Consider the following 16,225-nt stretch of genomic DNA (forward strand, 5'->3'; position numbering starts at 1 on the left):
GGTAGGCCTGATCACCAATGACGAGACAGCTTATAGGGAGGAGTTCAGAGACCTGGCCGTCTGGTGCCAGGACAACAACCTCTGTCTCAACGTGATCAAGACAAAGGAGATGATTGTGGACTACAGGAAAAAGATGACCGTGCACCCTCACAAATTCTCATCGACAGGGCTGCAGTGGAGCTGGTTGAGAGTTTCAAGTTCCTTGGTGTCCACATCACCAACAAACTAACATGGTCCAAACACACCAAGACAGTCATGAAGATGGCACTACAAAACCTATGCCCCCTCAGGAGATTGAAAAGATTTGGCATGGGTCCTCAGATCCTCAAAATGTTATACAGCTGCACCACCAAGAGCATCCTGACTGGTTGCATCACTGCCTGGTATGGCAACTGCTCGGCCTCCAACCTTAAGGCACTACAGAGGGTAGTGTGTACGGCCCAGTACATCACTGGGGCCAAGCTTCCTGCCATCTGGGACCACTATACCAGGCGGGGTCAGAGGTAGGCACAAAAAATTGTCAAAGACTCCAGCCACCCTTGTCATAGACTGTTCTCCCTGCTACCGCACGGCAAGTGGTACCGGAGCACCAAATCTCGCTCCAAAAGGCTTCTTAACAGCTTCTACCCCCAAGCCATAAGACTCCTGAACATCTACTCAAATGGCTACCCAGACCCCCCCCCCCCCCCCCCCCCCCCCCCCCCGCAGCTAGTCTCTGTTGTTATCATCTATGCATAGTCACTTTAATAACTCTACCTGCATGTACAAACTACCTCAACTAACCGGTGCCCCCGCATATTGACTCTGTACCGATACCCCCCTGTTAAAAGTCTCGCTATTGTTACTTTACTGCTGCTCTTTAATTACTTGTTACTTTTATTACTTTTATTACGTCCTGACCAGTAAAGGGGTCATTTTGTTATTGTAGTTGGTCAGGACGTGGCAGGGGTGTGTTTGTTTTGTGTTGTTGGGTTTTTTGGGTTAGTTCTATGTTATGTATTTCTATGTTTGATTTTCTAGTATTTCTATTTCTATGTGGTATTGTTTGGGATTGGACTGTAATTGGAGGCAGCTGTATCTCGTTGCCTCTGATTAGAGGCCATATTTAAGTAGGGGTTTTTGTCTTGTGTTTTGTGGGTGGTTGTTCCATGTATAGTCAGAGTACCTTACAGGACTGTTTTTCGTCGTTCTTTTGTTCAGTGGGCATTTCTTTAATAAATCAAGAAGATGGTTCACATACCCGCTGCAGTTTGGTCCGATCATTACGACGCTTATGACAGACTGGTCGTTTATGTACTTTCCCATTTCATCTGGTGGCCATACTATCTGCTTCATTAGACTTTCTAACCTTCTGATGTTGATTTTGTTAGAAGCATAGTTTGATCAATGGCTAGAGAGCAGTTGGGATCTTTCATTGACCAGAAACTAAGCCAAACACTGGAACACATAATATTCCAGTGTTATTTTAACCTAGGGTTTATTTTTTTGAGTGCATTAATATCGCAATCCGTCCCCTATTCCCATGCCACAGGGGATAGAGGCCCCTAATGTTGTGACTTAGAAATGCTGCTGCAAACTAAACTAGTTGAGGGCAAGATAAATAGAGTTGATCTATGGCACTTTGAACTGCTATGAAATGTTAGTCCTTGTGCAGTATGCACCACCATATTAGATGAGTTCCCTGTTAACATGGACACAACTACCTTCTTTACAAATCTCTCACCCATCCTCAATCATGAGGTAGTGAATGTGTGGCTCATTCTCAACCAGCCGACCACAGCCCTCCACGTCAGGTCAATAACGTCAAATGAACTTAATCACTCTGCACTGGTTTGGTCAGTGGTCAGGGACAATTCCAATAATCGATTCCGATGTGTAACCACAAAACCGATGTCATGCTATGATTACAGCATTGATTGTTATGGTAAAACCCAAGGAACAGATGGGGAACAGTTACTCTGTTGTCCCAGGAGACATTCAGCAGGGGTTCAACTTCCCTGTAGCGGAATGAAGATTATGTTGTGTTATACTTACAATCATCCATGACACGTGTAACGGCCACAGCTCAAAGTGTGTTAGTCTCTCTTGCTGCAGCTCAATTTGACCTGATTTACCCCTTGGTGCAGAAAACACACACACACACACACACACACACACACACACACACACACACACACACACACACACACACACACACACACACACACACACACACACACACTCAGTAGGCGATTGCATCACACAGCCACAGGGGCCTGTGTGGCCAGGGCCTGTGAAATAACAGGTCTGGTCCCAGTCCTTCTAAATCTGTCCCTCTAAAAGAAGCAGGGGAGAGTCAAAGTAAACACACCAGTGGTGCTCCAGACCAGTAAGTGAGGAGTATGGCTGCGGTTGGTCGCCCCTCTCTGGCTCTCCACTGGTCCCTATTACGTGGCTCTGGCCACCAGCACAAAATGAACAGGGCGAAGTCTGTTGTTGTTCCACCCATTACCAAAATATATTTTTTGGGGGGGTGGAAAGGAGGTGTTTAGGTTTTAAACACAGTCTGTATTTTCATTTCCGATTTGAGGTTATAATGTATACCGGCCGGTGGGACTGTAATTTACTCTACACAGAGTCTGTTCATTCTGTGTTATGCCGCATGATCTCTTTTATTTGTTCCATCTGCTTTGGGGTGACTATCTTCAGTGGCTTGGCAGGGGATGGCAATAGTTCTGTTTGTGCCATCCTGCCAACTCCATTGCTACTGTATCATTGTCTGTTGGCAAGACAGCACATATAAATCTGGGACTCAGGCTAGGGCTGGCCTGCCACCGCAGGGGAAAGGGTGCTGGTTCTCTCCGACCCAGCGGGCCACAGTGACAGCCAGGCTAAGGCCTCTCCCCAGCAGCCTTCTGGCAGTACTGCCCCCATCCTGCTGTCCACACTGTTCATGACCTCTAAAGATCCTGAAAGAAAGAAATGTGTGTTTGTCAAAGTTCAGAGATCTTATCGCTTTTGAATGGTTTAACAAGCTAGCTGATTGAGACCGGAGGAAACCAATTTTTACAAAAACTTTACTAGAGTGCGTAGGTTAGTTGTGACCAGGGCTCTAAAATAATATATAACAATCTATTGGTAGCACTGGTGCTCCCAACTTTTAAAAAGTTAGTAGCACCACATGAGATTTAGGAGCACTAGAAAATAAGATTGTTTTAATTGATAGAGATACAGCCTATATTGGCCCTATATGAATTCTAGCTAATCAAATGTTGTGCTATTCATGAGTCACTTCCTAATGTTTTCTACAGTCATTTGAGTGTGAGTAATAGTAATAGCTCCCTTCTGTTTGGATAACAATGAGTCAAACAAAAGGAAATGGCTTTAATCAGCGTGTTACTGTGGAGGTAATGCTTCCCACTATGCCTGCGTCACTCCTCCTCGATTATGGTTCTGACGTATTGACATGGGGAGCATAACCACTTCAAATGTAGTGTATCACCAGATCTGAGTAAATACTATTTGAAATCTTTCAAATACTTCGAGCTTTTGCTTTAGCATGCCTGGAGTGCCAGTTGGGCGGGGCTTACACTTTACAAACTGTTCTATTGATTCTCTTGGCATGCTCAGTCAAGCACAGCTATAGTATTTGAACCCAGGTCTGCATATCACTTCATGCCAAGACATATATGGTGTCTTTTGAAACTCTTGGCCTCAGGAATTCTGCTTTAATTTTGAGGTTTCATTGCTTTCCACTTCAAAGGGGAGAGAACGGGGCTGTGTAAGTGGTTTAGTCTGTCAGTCTGTCACCATCTGATCTGATCTGGGCCCTGCCTGCTGGCACCCCTCTGACGGCACTCTGCTTTGGGCTACAGCAGCCAGGGATGATTGGGTGTCTGTGGGTGGATTGAAGTCCCTCGGTGCCCCATTACAGAGCTATAGCATTTCCTACACAACTCAGATGGAATTGTCATCCCGAATAAAATGGTGGTGGTAATTCCAGTGTAGCTGGAATTTCAAACTCAGAGCAATATGGTAAATGGGAATGGCAGTGAATCGTGTTTGTTGAGGTCGTACCACTATAAGAGCATCATATAAAAAGAGAGGCCTTTGATTTGTGGTGGCGTAGGAGAGTCCTATTGTGAAGTAGAGCTGGAGTGATCTGTGAAAAGTGGGTGGGTAGTAGATGAAAGCTTTGTTTGGTTCAAAGCAGCCTCTGACTCTTACTGTGAGGTTGAATGACTCTGACCTCTTCATCCAACCCCCAGGTGATGAAGACTTACCACATGTACCACACGGAGAGCATTAGTGCAGAGAGCAAGCTGAAGGAGGCGGAGAAGCAGGAGGAGAAGCAGATCGGCCGGGCCGAGCCCGTCTTCAGCTACCGCCTGGAAGACAAGCACCAGAGACGCAGCTCCGTCAAGAAGATTGAGAAGATGAAGGAAAAGGTACAGCACACTTATGCCTGATTCACACTATAGGGCCAAACCAAGCCAAGCAAAGCTGTACTGGGATGGCCTGCTTGTGCCTCCATCATAGTTGGTGGAACTGTGCTAGAAAAGACAACGTGAAAAGGATCAGAGCCAGCACAGTATGGTTTGGGATGGCACGATGGTGTGCGAGAAGGGTATTGTGAAGGTCTTTACACTGGTAACGATGATAATGGTTGCTGAAGGGAATGTTGGAATGTCTTCTCATTAAACACAGTTAGGGGTGAATCTCAGCCAGCTGCGATTAGTCAAGCTCAGACTGTAGCTTCTATTTCTATGGTGATACTCTCCTCTACATTAATATATTTTCCATTTCTATGGCCCAAACCTTGAACTCAGGTTGACATCCAGGTGTCCCTGAAAGTGTTTATCATTTGTAACAGAAACAGACTTCTACTGGCCAGCCAGACTTCTACTGGCCACCCCTCTGGTGTGTGTGTGTGTGTGTGTGTGTGTCTGCGTGTGTGTCTGCGTGTGTGTCTGCGTGTGTGTGTGTGTGTGTGTGTGTGTGTGTGTGTGTGTGTGTGTGTGTGTGTGTGTGTGTGTGTGTGTGTGTGTGTGGTGTGTGTGTGTGTAATGGAAACCACACTATGAACACTCACTTACAGACAGATTGCTTTGTGTTATTCTCAGAAGGAACAGGCCTGTTTTATGTTAGAACTCTGTGACCAATGGTTTAATGACCACAGGAACAGCATTTTCTCACAGGCTCTTCCTGGAATGTGTTGGGATTGGGGAAGCGTTAAAATATGGAAGACTGTGTCAGTGGGTGAGTCGGTGTCCATTGTCATTGGCTAGTGACTAACAGTCTGTGTCTGGCAGGCAGCTAGGGAGGAAGGAGGACGTCTGAATGAGCTGGGCTACCAGCTCCTGTTTGCCAATCATCCTGAGTTGTGTTGTGAGCGAGCCACCAGACTGTGTACATGCAGACATGAAAGCATGCTCAGTTGTTCATAAAGGCATTTTTGCTCATTAATTTCTGTTTCTCTTTCTCTCTCTCTTTGTCTCGCTCCCTCTCTCTCTCTCTCTCTCTCTCTCTCTCTCTCTCATTCATACCTATCTATCTCAGCGCCAGGCCAAGTACTCAGAGAATAAGCTGAAGTCAATCAAAGCACGGAACGAGTACCTGCTGACACTGGAAGCGACAAATTCCTCCGTCTTCAAGTACTACATCCACGACTTGTCTGATTTAATTGACGTAAGTAAACCGTTGGAAGAAACTTCAAGCTAAAGAATAGACTCCTTCATCTGTACTCTAAAACCGGGAATGTTTGGTTGACAGTTTGTTACCGAACAGCGTCTACTCCCTCTTCTCTTGTTAATAACCCCTAGGCTGCATCCAAATTGTCACCCTATACCCTACATATTGCACTTCTTTTGACCTGAGCCCTAAGGCTCCTTATCAAAAGTAGTGAACTATAAAGGGTATAGGGTGCCATTTCGGACACAACCCTAAAGATCTGAAGGAAAGTATACACTGAGTGTACAAAACAGACTCTACAAGGTGTTGAGAGCGTTCCACATGGATGCTGGCCCATGTTGACTCTAATGCTTCCCACATTTGTGTCAAGTTGGCTGGATGTCCTTTGGGTGGTGGACCATTCTTGATACACACAAGAAACTGTTGAGCATGAAAAACCCAGCAGTGTCTTTTATCTTGCCCATTCATGCTCTGAATGGCACACAAACAATCTGTCTCAATTGTCTCGAGGCTTAAAAATCCTCCTTTAACCCTTCTCCCCTTCATCTACACTGATTTAAGTAGATTTAACAAGTGACATCAATAAGGGATCATAGCTTTCACCTGAATTCACCTGGTCAGTCTGTCATGGAAAGAGCATCATGTTTTGAACACTCAGTGTGTCTGCTGCAGAGAGACAAGCTGCCGGAGAGATTCTGCCACAAACGGAGAGCTGCTTCTCAGTCTAAGCCTCTCCCTCACTCCAGACTTCAAATGAAGTTGTCTGCCACCCAATCAGTCTTTTTTCAAAAATCCCATCTCACTGCTACAGAAAATTGTATTACTCTTTTTTTATATCCTCATAATGCTGAAGAAACCCTGACTTTCAGCAGTATTTTCTGAGTCCCTTTTTGAGGTCTGAACTGTAGAAAGAAACTGATGAGTTTAGCAGCAGCACAGAAATCTGAGCAATGGTGAGAGAGGACACACACCAGACAGACTGTGGGATGGAAATTACTGAAGGAAGAGAATTAAAAAGCCCAGGAGATTATTCGCTTTTGTGATCCGAGCTACTCTACTATTCTACTCTCAGTCCTCATGTTATACACCATACTGCATGACAGACAGAGAGTACAGACATACAGATAATACAGTGGCTTGCGAAAGTATTCACCCCCTTGGCATTTTTCTTATTTTGTTGCCTTACGATTTGATTTTTATGGGGGTTTGTATAATTTGATTTACACAACATGCCTACCACTTTGAAGATGCAAAATATTTTTTATTGTGAAACAAACAAGAAATAAGACAAAAAAACTGAACTTGAGCGTGCATAACTATTCACCCCTCGAAAGTCAATACTTTGTAGAGCCACCTTTTGCAGCAATTACAGCTGCAAGTCTCTTGGGGTATGTCTCTATAAGCTTGACACATCTAGCCACTGGGATTTTTGCCCATTCTTCAAGGCAAAACTGCTCCTTCAAGTTGGATGGGTTCCGCTGGTGTACAGCAATCTTTACGTCAAACCACAGATTCTCATTTGGATTGAGGTCTGGGCTTTGACTAGGCCAATCCAAGACATTTAAATGTTTCCCCTTAAACCACTTCAGTGTTGCTTTAGCAGTATGCTTAGGGTCACTGTCCTGCTGGAAGGAGAACCTCCGTCCCAGTCTCAAATCTCTGGAAGACTGAAACAGGTTTCCCTCAATAATTTCCCTTTATTTAGCGCCATCCATCATTCCTTCAATTCTGACCAGTTTTCCAGTCCCTGCCGATGGAAAAACATCCCCACAGCATGATGCTGCCACCACCATGCTACACTGTGGGGATGGTGTTCTCGGGGTGATGAGAGGTGTTGTGTTTGCGCCAGACATAGCATTTTCCTTGATGGTCAAAAAGCTCAATTTTAGTCTCATCTGACCAGAGTACCTTCTTCCATATGTTTGGGGAGTCTCCCACATGCCTTTTGGTGAACACTAAACTTCTTTTGCTAATTGTTTTCTTTAAGCAATGGCTTTTTTCTGGACACTCTTCCGTAAAGCCCAGCTCTGTGGAGTGTACGGCTTATTAAAGTGGTCCTATGGACAGATACTCCAATCTCCGCTGTGGAGCTTTGCAGCGCCTTCAGGTTTATCTTTTGTCTCTTTGTTGCCTGTCTGATTAATGCCCTCCTTGCCTGGTCTGTGAGTTTTGGTGAGCGGCCCTCTCTTGGCAGGTTTGTTGTGGTGCCATATTCTGTCCAGTTTTTAATAATGGATTTAATGGTCCTCCGTGGGATGTTCAAAGTCTTGGATATTTTTTTATAACCCAACCATGATCTGTACTTCTCCACAACTTTGTCCCTGACCTGTTTGGAGAGCTCCTTGGTCTTCATGGTGCCGCTTGCTTGGTGGTGCCCCTTGCTTAGTGGTCTTACAGACTCTGGGGCCTTTCAGAACAGGTGTGTATATATACTGAGATCATGTGACACTTAGATTGCACACAGGTGGACTTCATTTAAGTAATTATGTGGCTTCTGAAGGTAATTGGCTGCACCAGATCTTATTTAAGGGCTTCATAGCAAAGGGGGTGAATACATATGCACCCACCACTTTTCAGTTTTTTTCTTTTTTTTTTCTTTTTTCTTTTCACTTCACCAATTTGGACTATTTTGTGTATGTCCATTACATAAAATGCAAATAAAAATCAGTTTCAATTACAGGTTGCAATGCAACAAAATAGTTGGAAAGCTGCCCCAGTCAACTGGGTGTGTGCTCGATTATATACACCTGTCAGCAACGGGTGTGGCTGAAATAGCCAAATGTACTAATTTGAAGGGGTGTCCACATACTTTTGTGTGTGTGTGTGTGAGATATATATATATATATATATATATATATAATATCACACACGCGCACACACACACGTATGTACGTACGTATACCCCTTTACTTTTTCCACATTTTGTTACATAACAGCCTTATTCTAAAATTGATTAAATCGTTTTTTTTGCTCACAAATCTACACACAATACCCCACAATGACAAAGCAAAAACAGTTTTTTAGAAATGTTTGCAAATGTAGTAAAAATAAAAACAGATACCTTATTTACGGAAGTATTCAAACCCTTTGCTATGAGACTCGAATCCTGTTTCCATTGATCTTCCTTGATGTTTCTGCAACTTCATTGGAGTCCACCTGTGGTAAATTCAATTGGTTGGACATGATTTGGAAAGGCTCACATCTGTCTATATAAGGTCCCACAGTTGATAGTGCATGTCAGCGCATAAACCAAGCCATGAGGTCGAAGGACTTTTCCATAGAGCGCTGAGACACAATTGTGTTGAGGCACAGATCTGGGAAAGGGTACCAAAAAAGTTCTGCAGCATTGAAGGTCCCCAAGAAAACAGTGGCCTCCGTCATTCTTAAATGGAAGCCGTTTGGAACCACCAAGACTCTTCCTAGAGCTGGCTGCCCAACCAAACAGTAATTGGGGGAGAAGGGCCTTGGTCAGGGAGGTGACCAAGAACCCGATGGTCACTCTGACAGAGCTCCAGAGTTCCTCTGTGGAGATGGGAGAACCTTCCAGAAGGACAAACATCTCTGCAGCACTCCACCAATCAAGCCTTTATTTAGAGTGGCCAGACGGAAGCCACTCCTCAGTAAAAGGCAGGACAGCCCTTTGGAGTTCGCCGAAAGGCACCTAAAGCACTCTTACCATGAGAAACAAAATTCTCTAGTCTGATGAAACCAAGATTGAAGTCTTTGGCCTGAATGCCAAGCATCACGTCTTGAGGAAACCTGGCACCATCCCAACGGTGAAGCATGGTGGTGGCAGCATCATGCTGTTGGGATCTTTTTCAGCAGCAGGGACTGGGAGACTAGTTTAGTCAGGATCGAGGGAAAGGTAATCAGAGCAATGTACCGAGAGATCCTTGACGAAAATCTGCTCCAGAGCGATCAGGACCTCAGACTGGTGCAAAGGTTCACCGTCCAACAGGACAACGACCCTAAGCACACAGCCAAGACAACGCAAGAGTGGCCTCGGGACAAGTCTCAATGTCCTCGAGTGGCCCAGCCAGAGCCCGATCGAATATATTTGGAGAGACCTGAAAATTGCTGTGCAGTGACGTTCCCCATCCAACCTGACAGAGTTTGAGAGGATCTGCAATGAATAATGGGGAAAACTCCCCAAATACAGGTGTGCCAAGCTTGAAGCATCATACCCAAGAAGACTCGAGCCTGTAATCGCTGCCAAAGGTGCTTCAACAAAGTACTGAGTAAAGGGTCTGAATACTTATGTAATATTCAAGTTTTTTTATATATACATTTGCAAAAATTTCTGAACAGTTTTTGCTTTGTCATTATGGGGTATTGTGTGTAGATTGTTGATTTTTAATTGTTTTACACACTTGTTTTGGTTACTATTTCATAGTTTTGATGTCTTCACTATTATTCTACAATGTAGAAAATAGTAAAAATCAAGAAAATCCCTTGAATGAGTAGGTGTTTGTCCCAACTTTTGACTGTTACTGTATGTAAATGTGATATTTCTGTTTTTAATTTTCAAAACCAGTTTTTGCTTTGTCATTATGGGGTATTTTGTGTAGATTGATGAGGGGAAAAAACAATTTATCCATTTTAGAATAAGGCTGGAACATAACAAAATTGTGGAAAAAGGGGGGTCTGAATACTTTCTGAATGCACTGTACATACACACACACACCCCCACACACCCCCACACACATTATCACATCTTTAGCTTGAATGGGGTGTGGGAAAGACCCTGCCCCTTTAACCAATATTTGGGAATTGCTGATGTGTGTTGCAGGTCAGCCATCCTGTCTCTCATATCACCACTCTGTTCTCTACTCTACCTACCAAGCAGATGGCTTTGTTTTCTCCTCCAGAACCCAGACCTATAAACGGGACATATTTATACACTAGCTACCTGGGATATTCTTTTTCACCCTTAGAAATAATGTACTGTACCATTTTTCCAGTGTTGCCAGGACAACAAGGGAGAACACTCTGTACTTTTAGCGACTGTGTATTCCAAACAGACGGTTAGGAAGGGCCATTCTGAGTGCTAAAAATGTGCTCCTCTTCCCTCGCACCAGCTCTCTAGCCTTTGTAAATCACGAGGGTGTGTGTTAGTACCTGTGTGTGAGCTCCTGCATGTTTTGCATGTGTGTTTTTTATTTTACCTTTTAACTAGGCAAGTCAGTTAAGAACAAATTCTTATTTTCAATGACGGCCTAGGAACAGTGGGTTAACTGCCTTGTTCAGGGGCAGAACAACAGATTTGTACCTTGCCAGCTCGGGGATTTGAACTTGCAACCTTTCGGTTACTAGTCCAACGCTCTAACCAGTAGGCTACGCTGCCGCCCCCGTTTGTGCGTACCAGTGTCCGTGGGTGTGTGCGTACACTTGTTTTAGTTTGTTGCGCAGTCTGTCATAAGAGTTGACAGTCAATTGTTAAAGAAATTCTAGTTGATGAATTGGACAGATAACATCCAATGTAATGTGGACAAGCAAAGGCGTTATGGAAGCTTGGCAGACAATGCTCCTGTGTCTGGCTGTCTTCATCACCTCCAAGGCTGTCTGTGTGAACTCACAGGCCCTGGCTTACCAAGGTCCTACTTAATGAGATCCAGCATCAGATGTTGGGAACATTATTCAGGTTCTAGAACTCCGGGCCAAGCCAGCAGTCAGAGAATGTATCAGACTACTCAGTTAATGGCCAATAATGTTCATGACTGCAGTGTGTCGAGAGACTAAGAGAGCAGACATTGTTGACCGTGTTGAAACCATTACAAAGTTGTTGGTTTTTCCATAAACGTATGTGTTTTTGCTGGAAAAGAAATGTAATGTTTTAGGACAATCTGCAGAATGTGTTTGGTGTACCGTTGTGGGCACTAAAGTTAGTATTTTCAAACCTTGTACCGTGGCTGGACTTGACATTTTAGAAGCTTCTCATCAGGTTGTCAGACGTTGCAGTAAACGGGGCATCCTGATCCAGTACAGTCTCATCTTCCCCTCTACCAGTGCTGTGATCTGGGCTACCACGCCAGCCTGAACCGTGCCCTGCGGACCTACCTATCGGCTGAGTACAACCTGGAGACAAGTCGCCACGAGGGCCTAGACATCATCGAGAACGCCGTGGACAGTCTGGACCCCCGCAGCGACCGCCAGCGCTTCATGGAGTTGTACCCCACAGCCTTCTGCCCGCCCATCAAGTTCCAGTTCCAGCCCCACATGGGCGATGAGGTGAGACATTGAGACCCACAGGCTCGTTGTTCTTTGTGTCCATTTCTCCATCCATCTATCCACTCAGTCATTCATTCATTCATTCATTCATCCATTACTGTATTGAAAACTAGTGCTGTTTGTCCTAATGGTTGAGGAGACCACCGTTTTTTTAACAGAACCAATATGTTCAGTCCTATATGCTGTACAGGGTGGAAGTGAGGTTGATTAAAAGGTCTTGTACTAAATGAGCCCTGGTTTTGGCAGCTTAATTGCACAGTTTTACTGTGTCTGGGCCGGCAGAGGAGATGTTTATAGGCCGAAACCAATGACAAGCACGTCTCATTTCTCAGCCTCAAGTCAAATGGAGCAGCGCAACACGCTGAATTAATTTTACTGTGGAGTCGTTGGCTCTGGGGTCCCTGATATCATGTCTGTTTACAAGCTATTGATCTGTGGCTGTCTGGATTCACATCTGGGTCAGTGACATTTGTGGTGTAGTTTAAAACACATTTCTGATGTCTTTGCCATTTTAGGATAAGGTTAAGTAACCCCCCTGTCAGATTAAGTAACCCCCCTGTCAGATTAAGTAACCCCCCTGTCAGATTAAGTAACCCCCCCTGTCAGATTAAGTAACCCCCCTGTCAGATTAAGTAACCCCCCCTGTCAGATTAAGTAACCCCCCTGTCAGATTAAGTACCCCCCCTGTCAGATTAAGTAACCCCCCTGTCAGATTAAGTAACCCCCCTTGTCAGATTAAGTAACCCCCCTGTCAGATTAAGTAACCCCCCTGTCAGATTAAGTAACCACCCTGTGAGATTAAGTAACCCCCCTGTCAGATTAAGTAACCCCCCTGTCAGATTATGTAACCCCCCTGTCAGATTCAGTAACCCCCCCCTGTCAGATTCAGTAACCCCCCCTGTCAGATTAAGTAAACCCCCGTCAGATTAAGTAACCCCCCTGTCAGATTCAGTAACCCCCCCTGTCAGATTCAGTAACCCCCCTGTCAGATTCAGTAACCCCCCTGTCAGATTCAGTAACCCCCCCTGTCAGATTCAGTAACCCCCCTGTCAGATTCAGTAACCCCCCCTGTCAGATTCAGTAACCCCCCTGTCAGATTCAGTAACCCCCCTGTCAGATGGTGGTGACTTTCTGTTTAGTAATGATGTGTTTCCTCTTCCTGCCCAGGTGTGCCAGATCGCGATGCAGCCGCCGGTGAGCGGAGAGCTGATGTTGAGGTTCCAGCAGCTACAGTCCCGCCTGGCCACTCTGAACATCGAGAACGAGGAGGTAAGAGGGAGCCTAACACTGCCATACCTTGGTCGTATTCAGTAGGGTATGCAACAGAAAAGTATTGCAATGAAAAACGCAAATGAGTGTTTTTTTATTGGACCAGCTAGTCCTTAAATCCAAGTGGTCCCTCCCTGTTTCAGTCAGTTTTTTCTATTTGGATCCTAATGAACACAACCCTGACTCGCTTGGGTAGCCAACCACGCCAATCAACATCATCTGCTTGCATTTTGGTCCATTGTGGTCGCATGTTGGGAAGGAATTGAAATGCTGTATGAAAAGTTCACTTCAGTCAGAAGGTAGCCAAGGGGAGTTGATATCTTAAATCTTTCAGAAATCGAAGTTGGAATAGTTTCCATACAACAAAACTCTCCTACACTGCAGGCAGCCTTCAGAAGCACTCAGAGAAGTCTTCTCCCTCGCTCCCAATGGTGGAAAAAAATCACTCTCTCTCTCTCTCTCTCTCTCTCTCTCTCTCTCTCTCTCTCTCTCTCTCTCTCTCTCCTCTCACACACACACAATCTGTTTTATTTGTACACTGTCCCACTTCTCTCGGTTTCGAAATTGGAGGTGCATCCCTGGCTGTAACATTTTAATCGGACTGGCTGGCATGCCTGAGTGCTTGCTAAATAAAAAGCCAATGGGAAAGAAATGACACTGTCTGCTGCTGTGGTGTTAGGGAGTGCAATCACGTCCATCAGTCTGGCTTCTTGTCTCTTGTTGTCTCACGTCTGACCTGCTTCTCCTTTCTCCGCTTCATCTCGTCTTGTCTCACACCAGTGCACACAACCTTCTGTCTTTTATCTCGCAAAGAAATAATGACTTGGGAAAGAATGCTTGTAAATGTGAAGAGCGATTTCAGACCGGCTTGATTATACAACTAAAGAAAATGTATAGATCTGTTTTTTTGTCAGATGCATAATGTCTGCAAGATGTCTGTATCTTTTTGACCTCTTCACTGTATGTTTGTGGTGTGAGTGGTGTGTTTCATAGAGTAGAGTACAAGGCTCAGGCTATCCCACAGGGGGCATGATGTATTTCTGGATGGGAGTTGTTGTTGACACCTAAGCCCAGCTGGTGCTTTCACACTGCCTGTATGTAGTCAGTGCAGGCAGAACCCATCGGTGTGGAGAGTCAGGAAGAGACATGGTTCTGCATGCCCTTGTCTGCCTGGATGAAACAGAGCTCCACACATGGATCAGGATGGGGAACCACTGCTCTGTGTCAAGTCCACAAGATGGCCTCTTCATGGTGTCTCATTGAAAAGGCCTTTCCAGGGGCTGTCATTTGAAGACACTGAAGCAGAACTGTACACACACATTACTAGCTGTCAAATCCTTGCTTCCTCCTTCCTTGTTTACTCAATTCCTCCCCAAGTTCATGCGCTTTGAGAGGAATTGAGGAAACGAGGACAGCGGAGGCAAGGATTTGACGGACCAAGATCTACTCCAGCCAGGAAAAGTGAAAAGCTGGGATTTGTTGCGTTTTTCTCTGGTATCATGATCTGCAGATGTTTCCTTGACTGCATGAGAAGATGAAGGAAAACATGGATGAATAATTTATTAGCATGAGAGTAGGAAGTCTCTCATCCCCATTGGGCCCACTGTGGCCCCCTGGTCTGGTTTGCGTGCCCTCCAAAGATGTATGGATGTACAGTGTGTATATGCAGATATATCTGCAGAAATAGAGTATGTTCTGCTGTGTTGGTTAAACCTCTACTTCTGAGGACAGCGTTGTGTTCATTACAATTCCTTTGCCATTCAATGTGGGTATTTCTCAGAGCTAGCTAAGAATCTGGTGATTTTACATTTAAATTCTCTTCTCTTTAGACAGATGCAGACAGCTTCTCTATCTCTCGCTAGATGTGTACCAAACGTAATAAATATTCTCTAGGCGTTTTGTACGAAACCCCGGCAATCCAATACGGTCTCCTTTGTAGGGAGCCTGTGCTTTGTTTTTCTACAGATAAACCTCAGGGTGTCACATCAAAACCTGGGAGATGTGTGCTCAGTGTTAGGTCACTGTTGGCAGCCCTGATTCACTGATCGTGAGATTAGCTTGCTGCTCACCACAGGCCCTGAGGAATAGAAATCCTGCTATTCCCCAGACAGGTTTATACTGGAGGTGACGTACTAGCTGTGAAGTCGCATGTCATCACCTCCAGGCCTCCTGGTCTGATCCTGCTGGGCACCAGTGGGTAGATTCCAGTGAGCGTCTCCATCTGAAAGCCCTGCTGTAATTGAGCCTAGCAGTCAACACTGGTAACTAGTAGTCTGCTGAATGATGGAGGGACTTTCATGCATGGGTCCTCTCCATACTGTAATTCAAAAGGCACTCGCACATCTGAGCTATCTTTTTTGCAGGTGCACGGTAACAGTTGAATAAGATGAGAGAAAGAAGAAACCTGCACACTGCTCTTGTTAGTAACACTGCTCTTTAATAAGCTTTAGGTATCGGCCTCACGGCCTTCGTCAGACCACCTTTTCATATTGTGATAGCGGGGCCCCTTGGCCTCCCTTGTCACACCCTGTGAGAGGCTGGGAGAGCGGGGGCTCAGGGCCTTGCTAGGAAAGGTACTCCTATGACCAGGGCACAGAGATGATTGGACCCATGGGCTGGTCCTAAATAGTGCACCTCTGGACTTGTATTCAGTACCCGTATTCACAAAGCCTCTAGGAAGACGCAGGGCTTCTGGTCCTATCAAAGCAGACTGTTGGAAAAGGAAGGGAAGTATTTTGAGCACCCTCAATCCACTCAGTATTATCACTCTTCATCTGAAACTACTAAAACTGTAAAATAACCCAGTTCCCTTAGTAATTGAAGGTAAAACTATAATAGTGGTGTCATCATCAGATGTCCTAAATCACCACACTATAGATCAAACAGACAGGTGGAGTTTTTTTTCATTTGAAACATCTCTTATTAGAAGTTGAATTGCCTGCCAATCCTACATTTCGTCTCGCAGACTGTCATTATCCCTGTCCAGACCTGTAGTATTGTTTCTGGTTTATGCTCCACATAGAGACGAATGACAGTGTGTGTGTGTGTGTGTGTGTGT

At 45.0% G+C, this 16,225-nt stretch overlaps 1 protein-coding gene across 5 annotated transcripts in view; it reads left to right on the forward strand.

The window, feature by feature from the left end:
• LOC106561395 (SLIT-ROBO Rho GTPase-activating protein 1) overlaps positions 1-16,225 on the forward strand; it is a 189,446-nt gene that overhangs the window by 108,255 nt on the left and 64,966 nt on the right. For all 5 annotated transcript variants that reach the window (XM_082957315.1, XM_045688311.2, XM_045688309.2 and 2 more), the window contains exons 5-8: positions 4,248-4,427; positions 5,539-5,667; positions 11,677-11,898; positions 13,066-13,167. In XM_082957315.1, coding sequence (XP_082813441.1) covers positions 4,248-4,427; positions 5,539-5,667; positions 11,677-11,898; positions 13,066-13,167 — 633 coding nt within the window. The remainder of the gene's footprint in view (positions 1-4,247; positions 4,428-5,538; positions 5,668-11,676; positions 11,899-13,065; positions 13,168-16,225) is intronic.

The sequence above is a fragment of the Salmo salar genome, chromosome 10 (assembly GCF_965601325.2).
Source record: "Salmo salar chromosome 10, fSalSal1, whole genome shotgun sequence".
Lineage (NCBI taxonomy): Eukaryota > Metazoa > Chordata > Actinopteri > Salmoniformes > Salmonidae > Salmo > Salmo salar.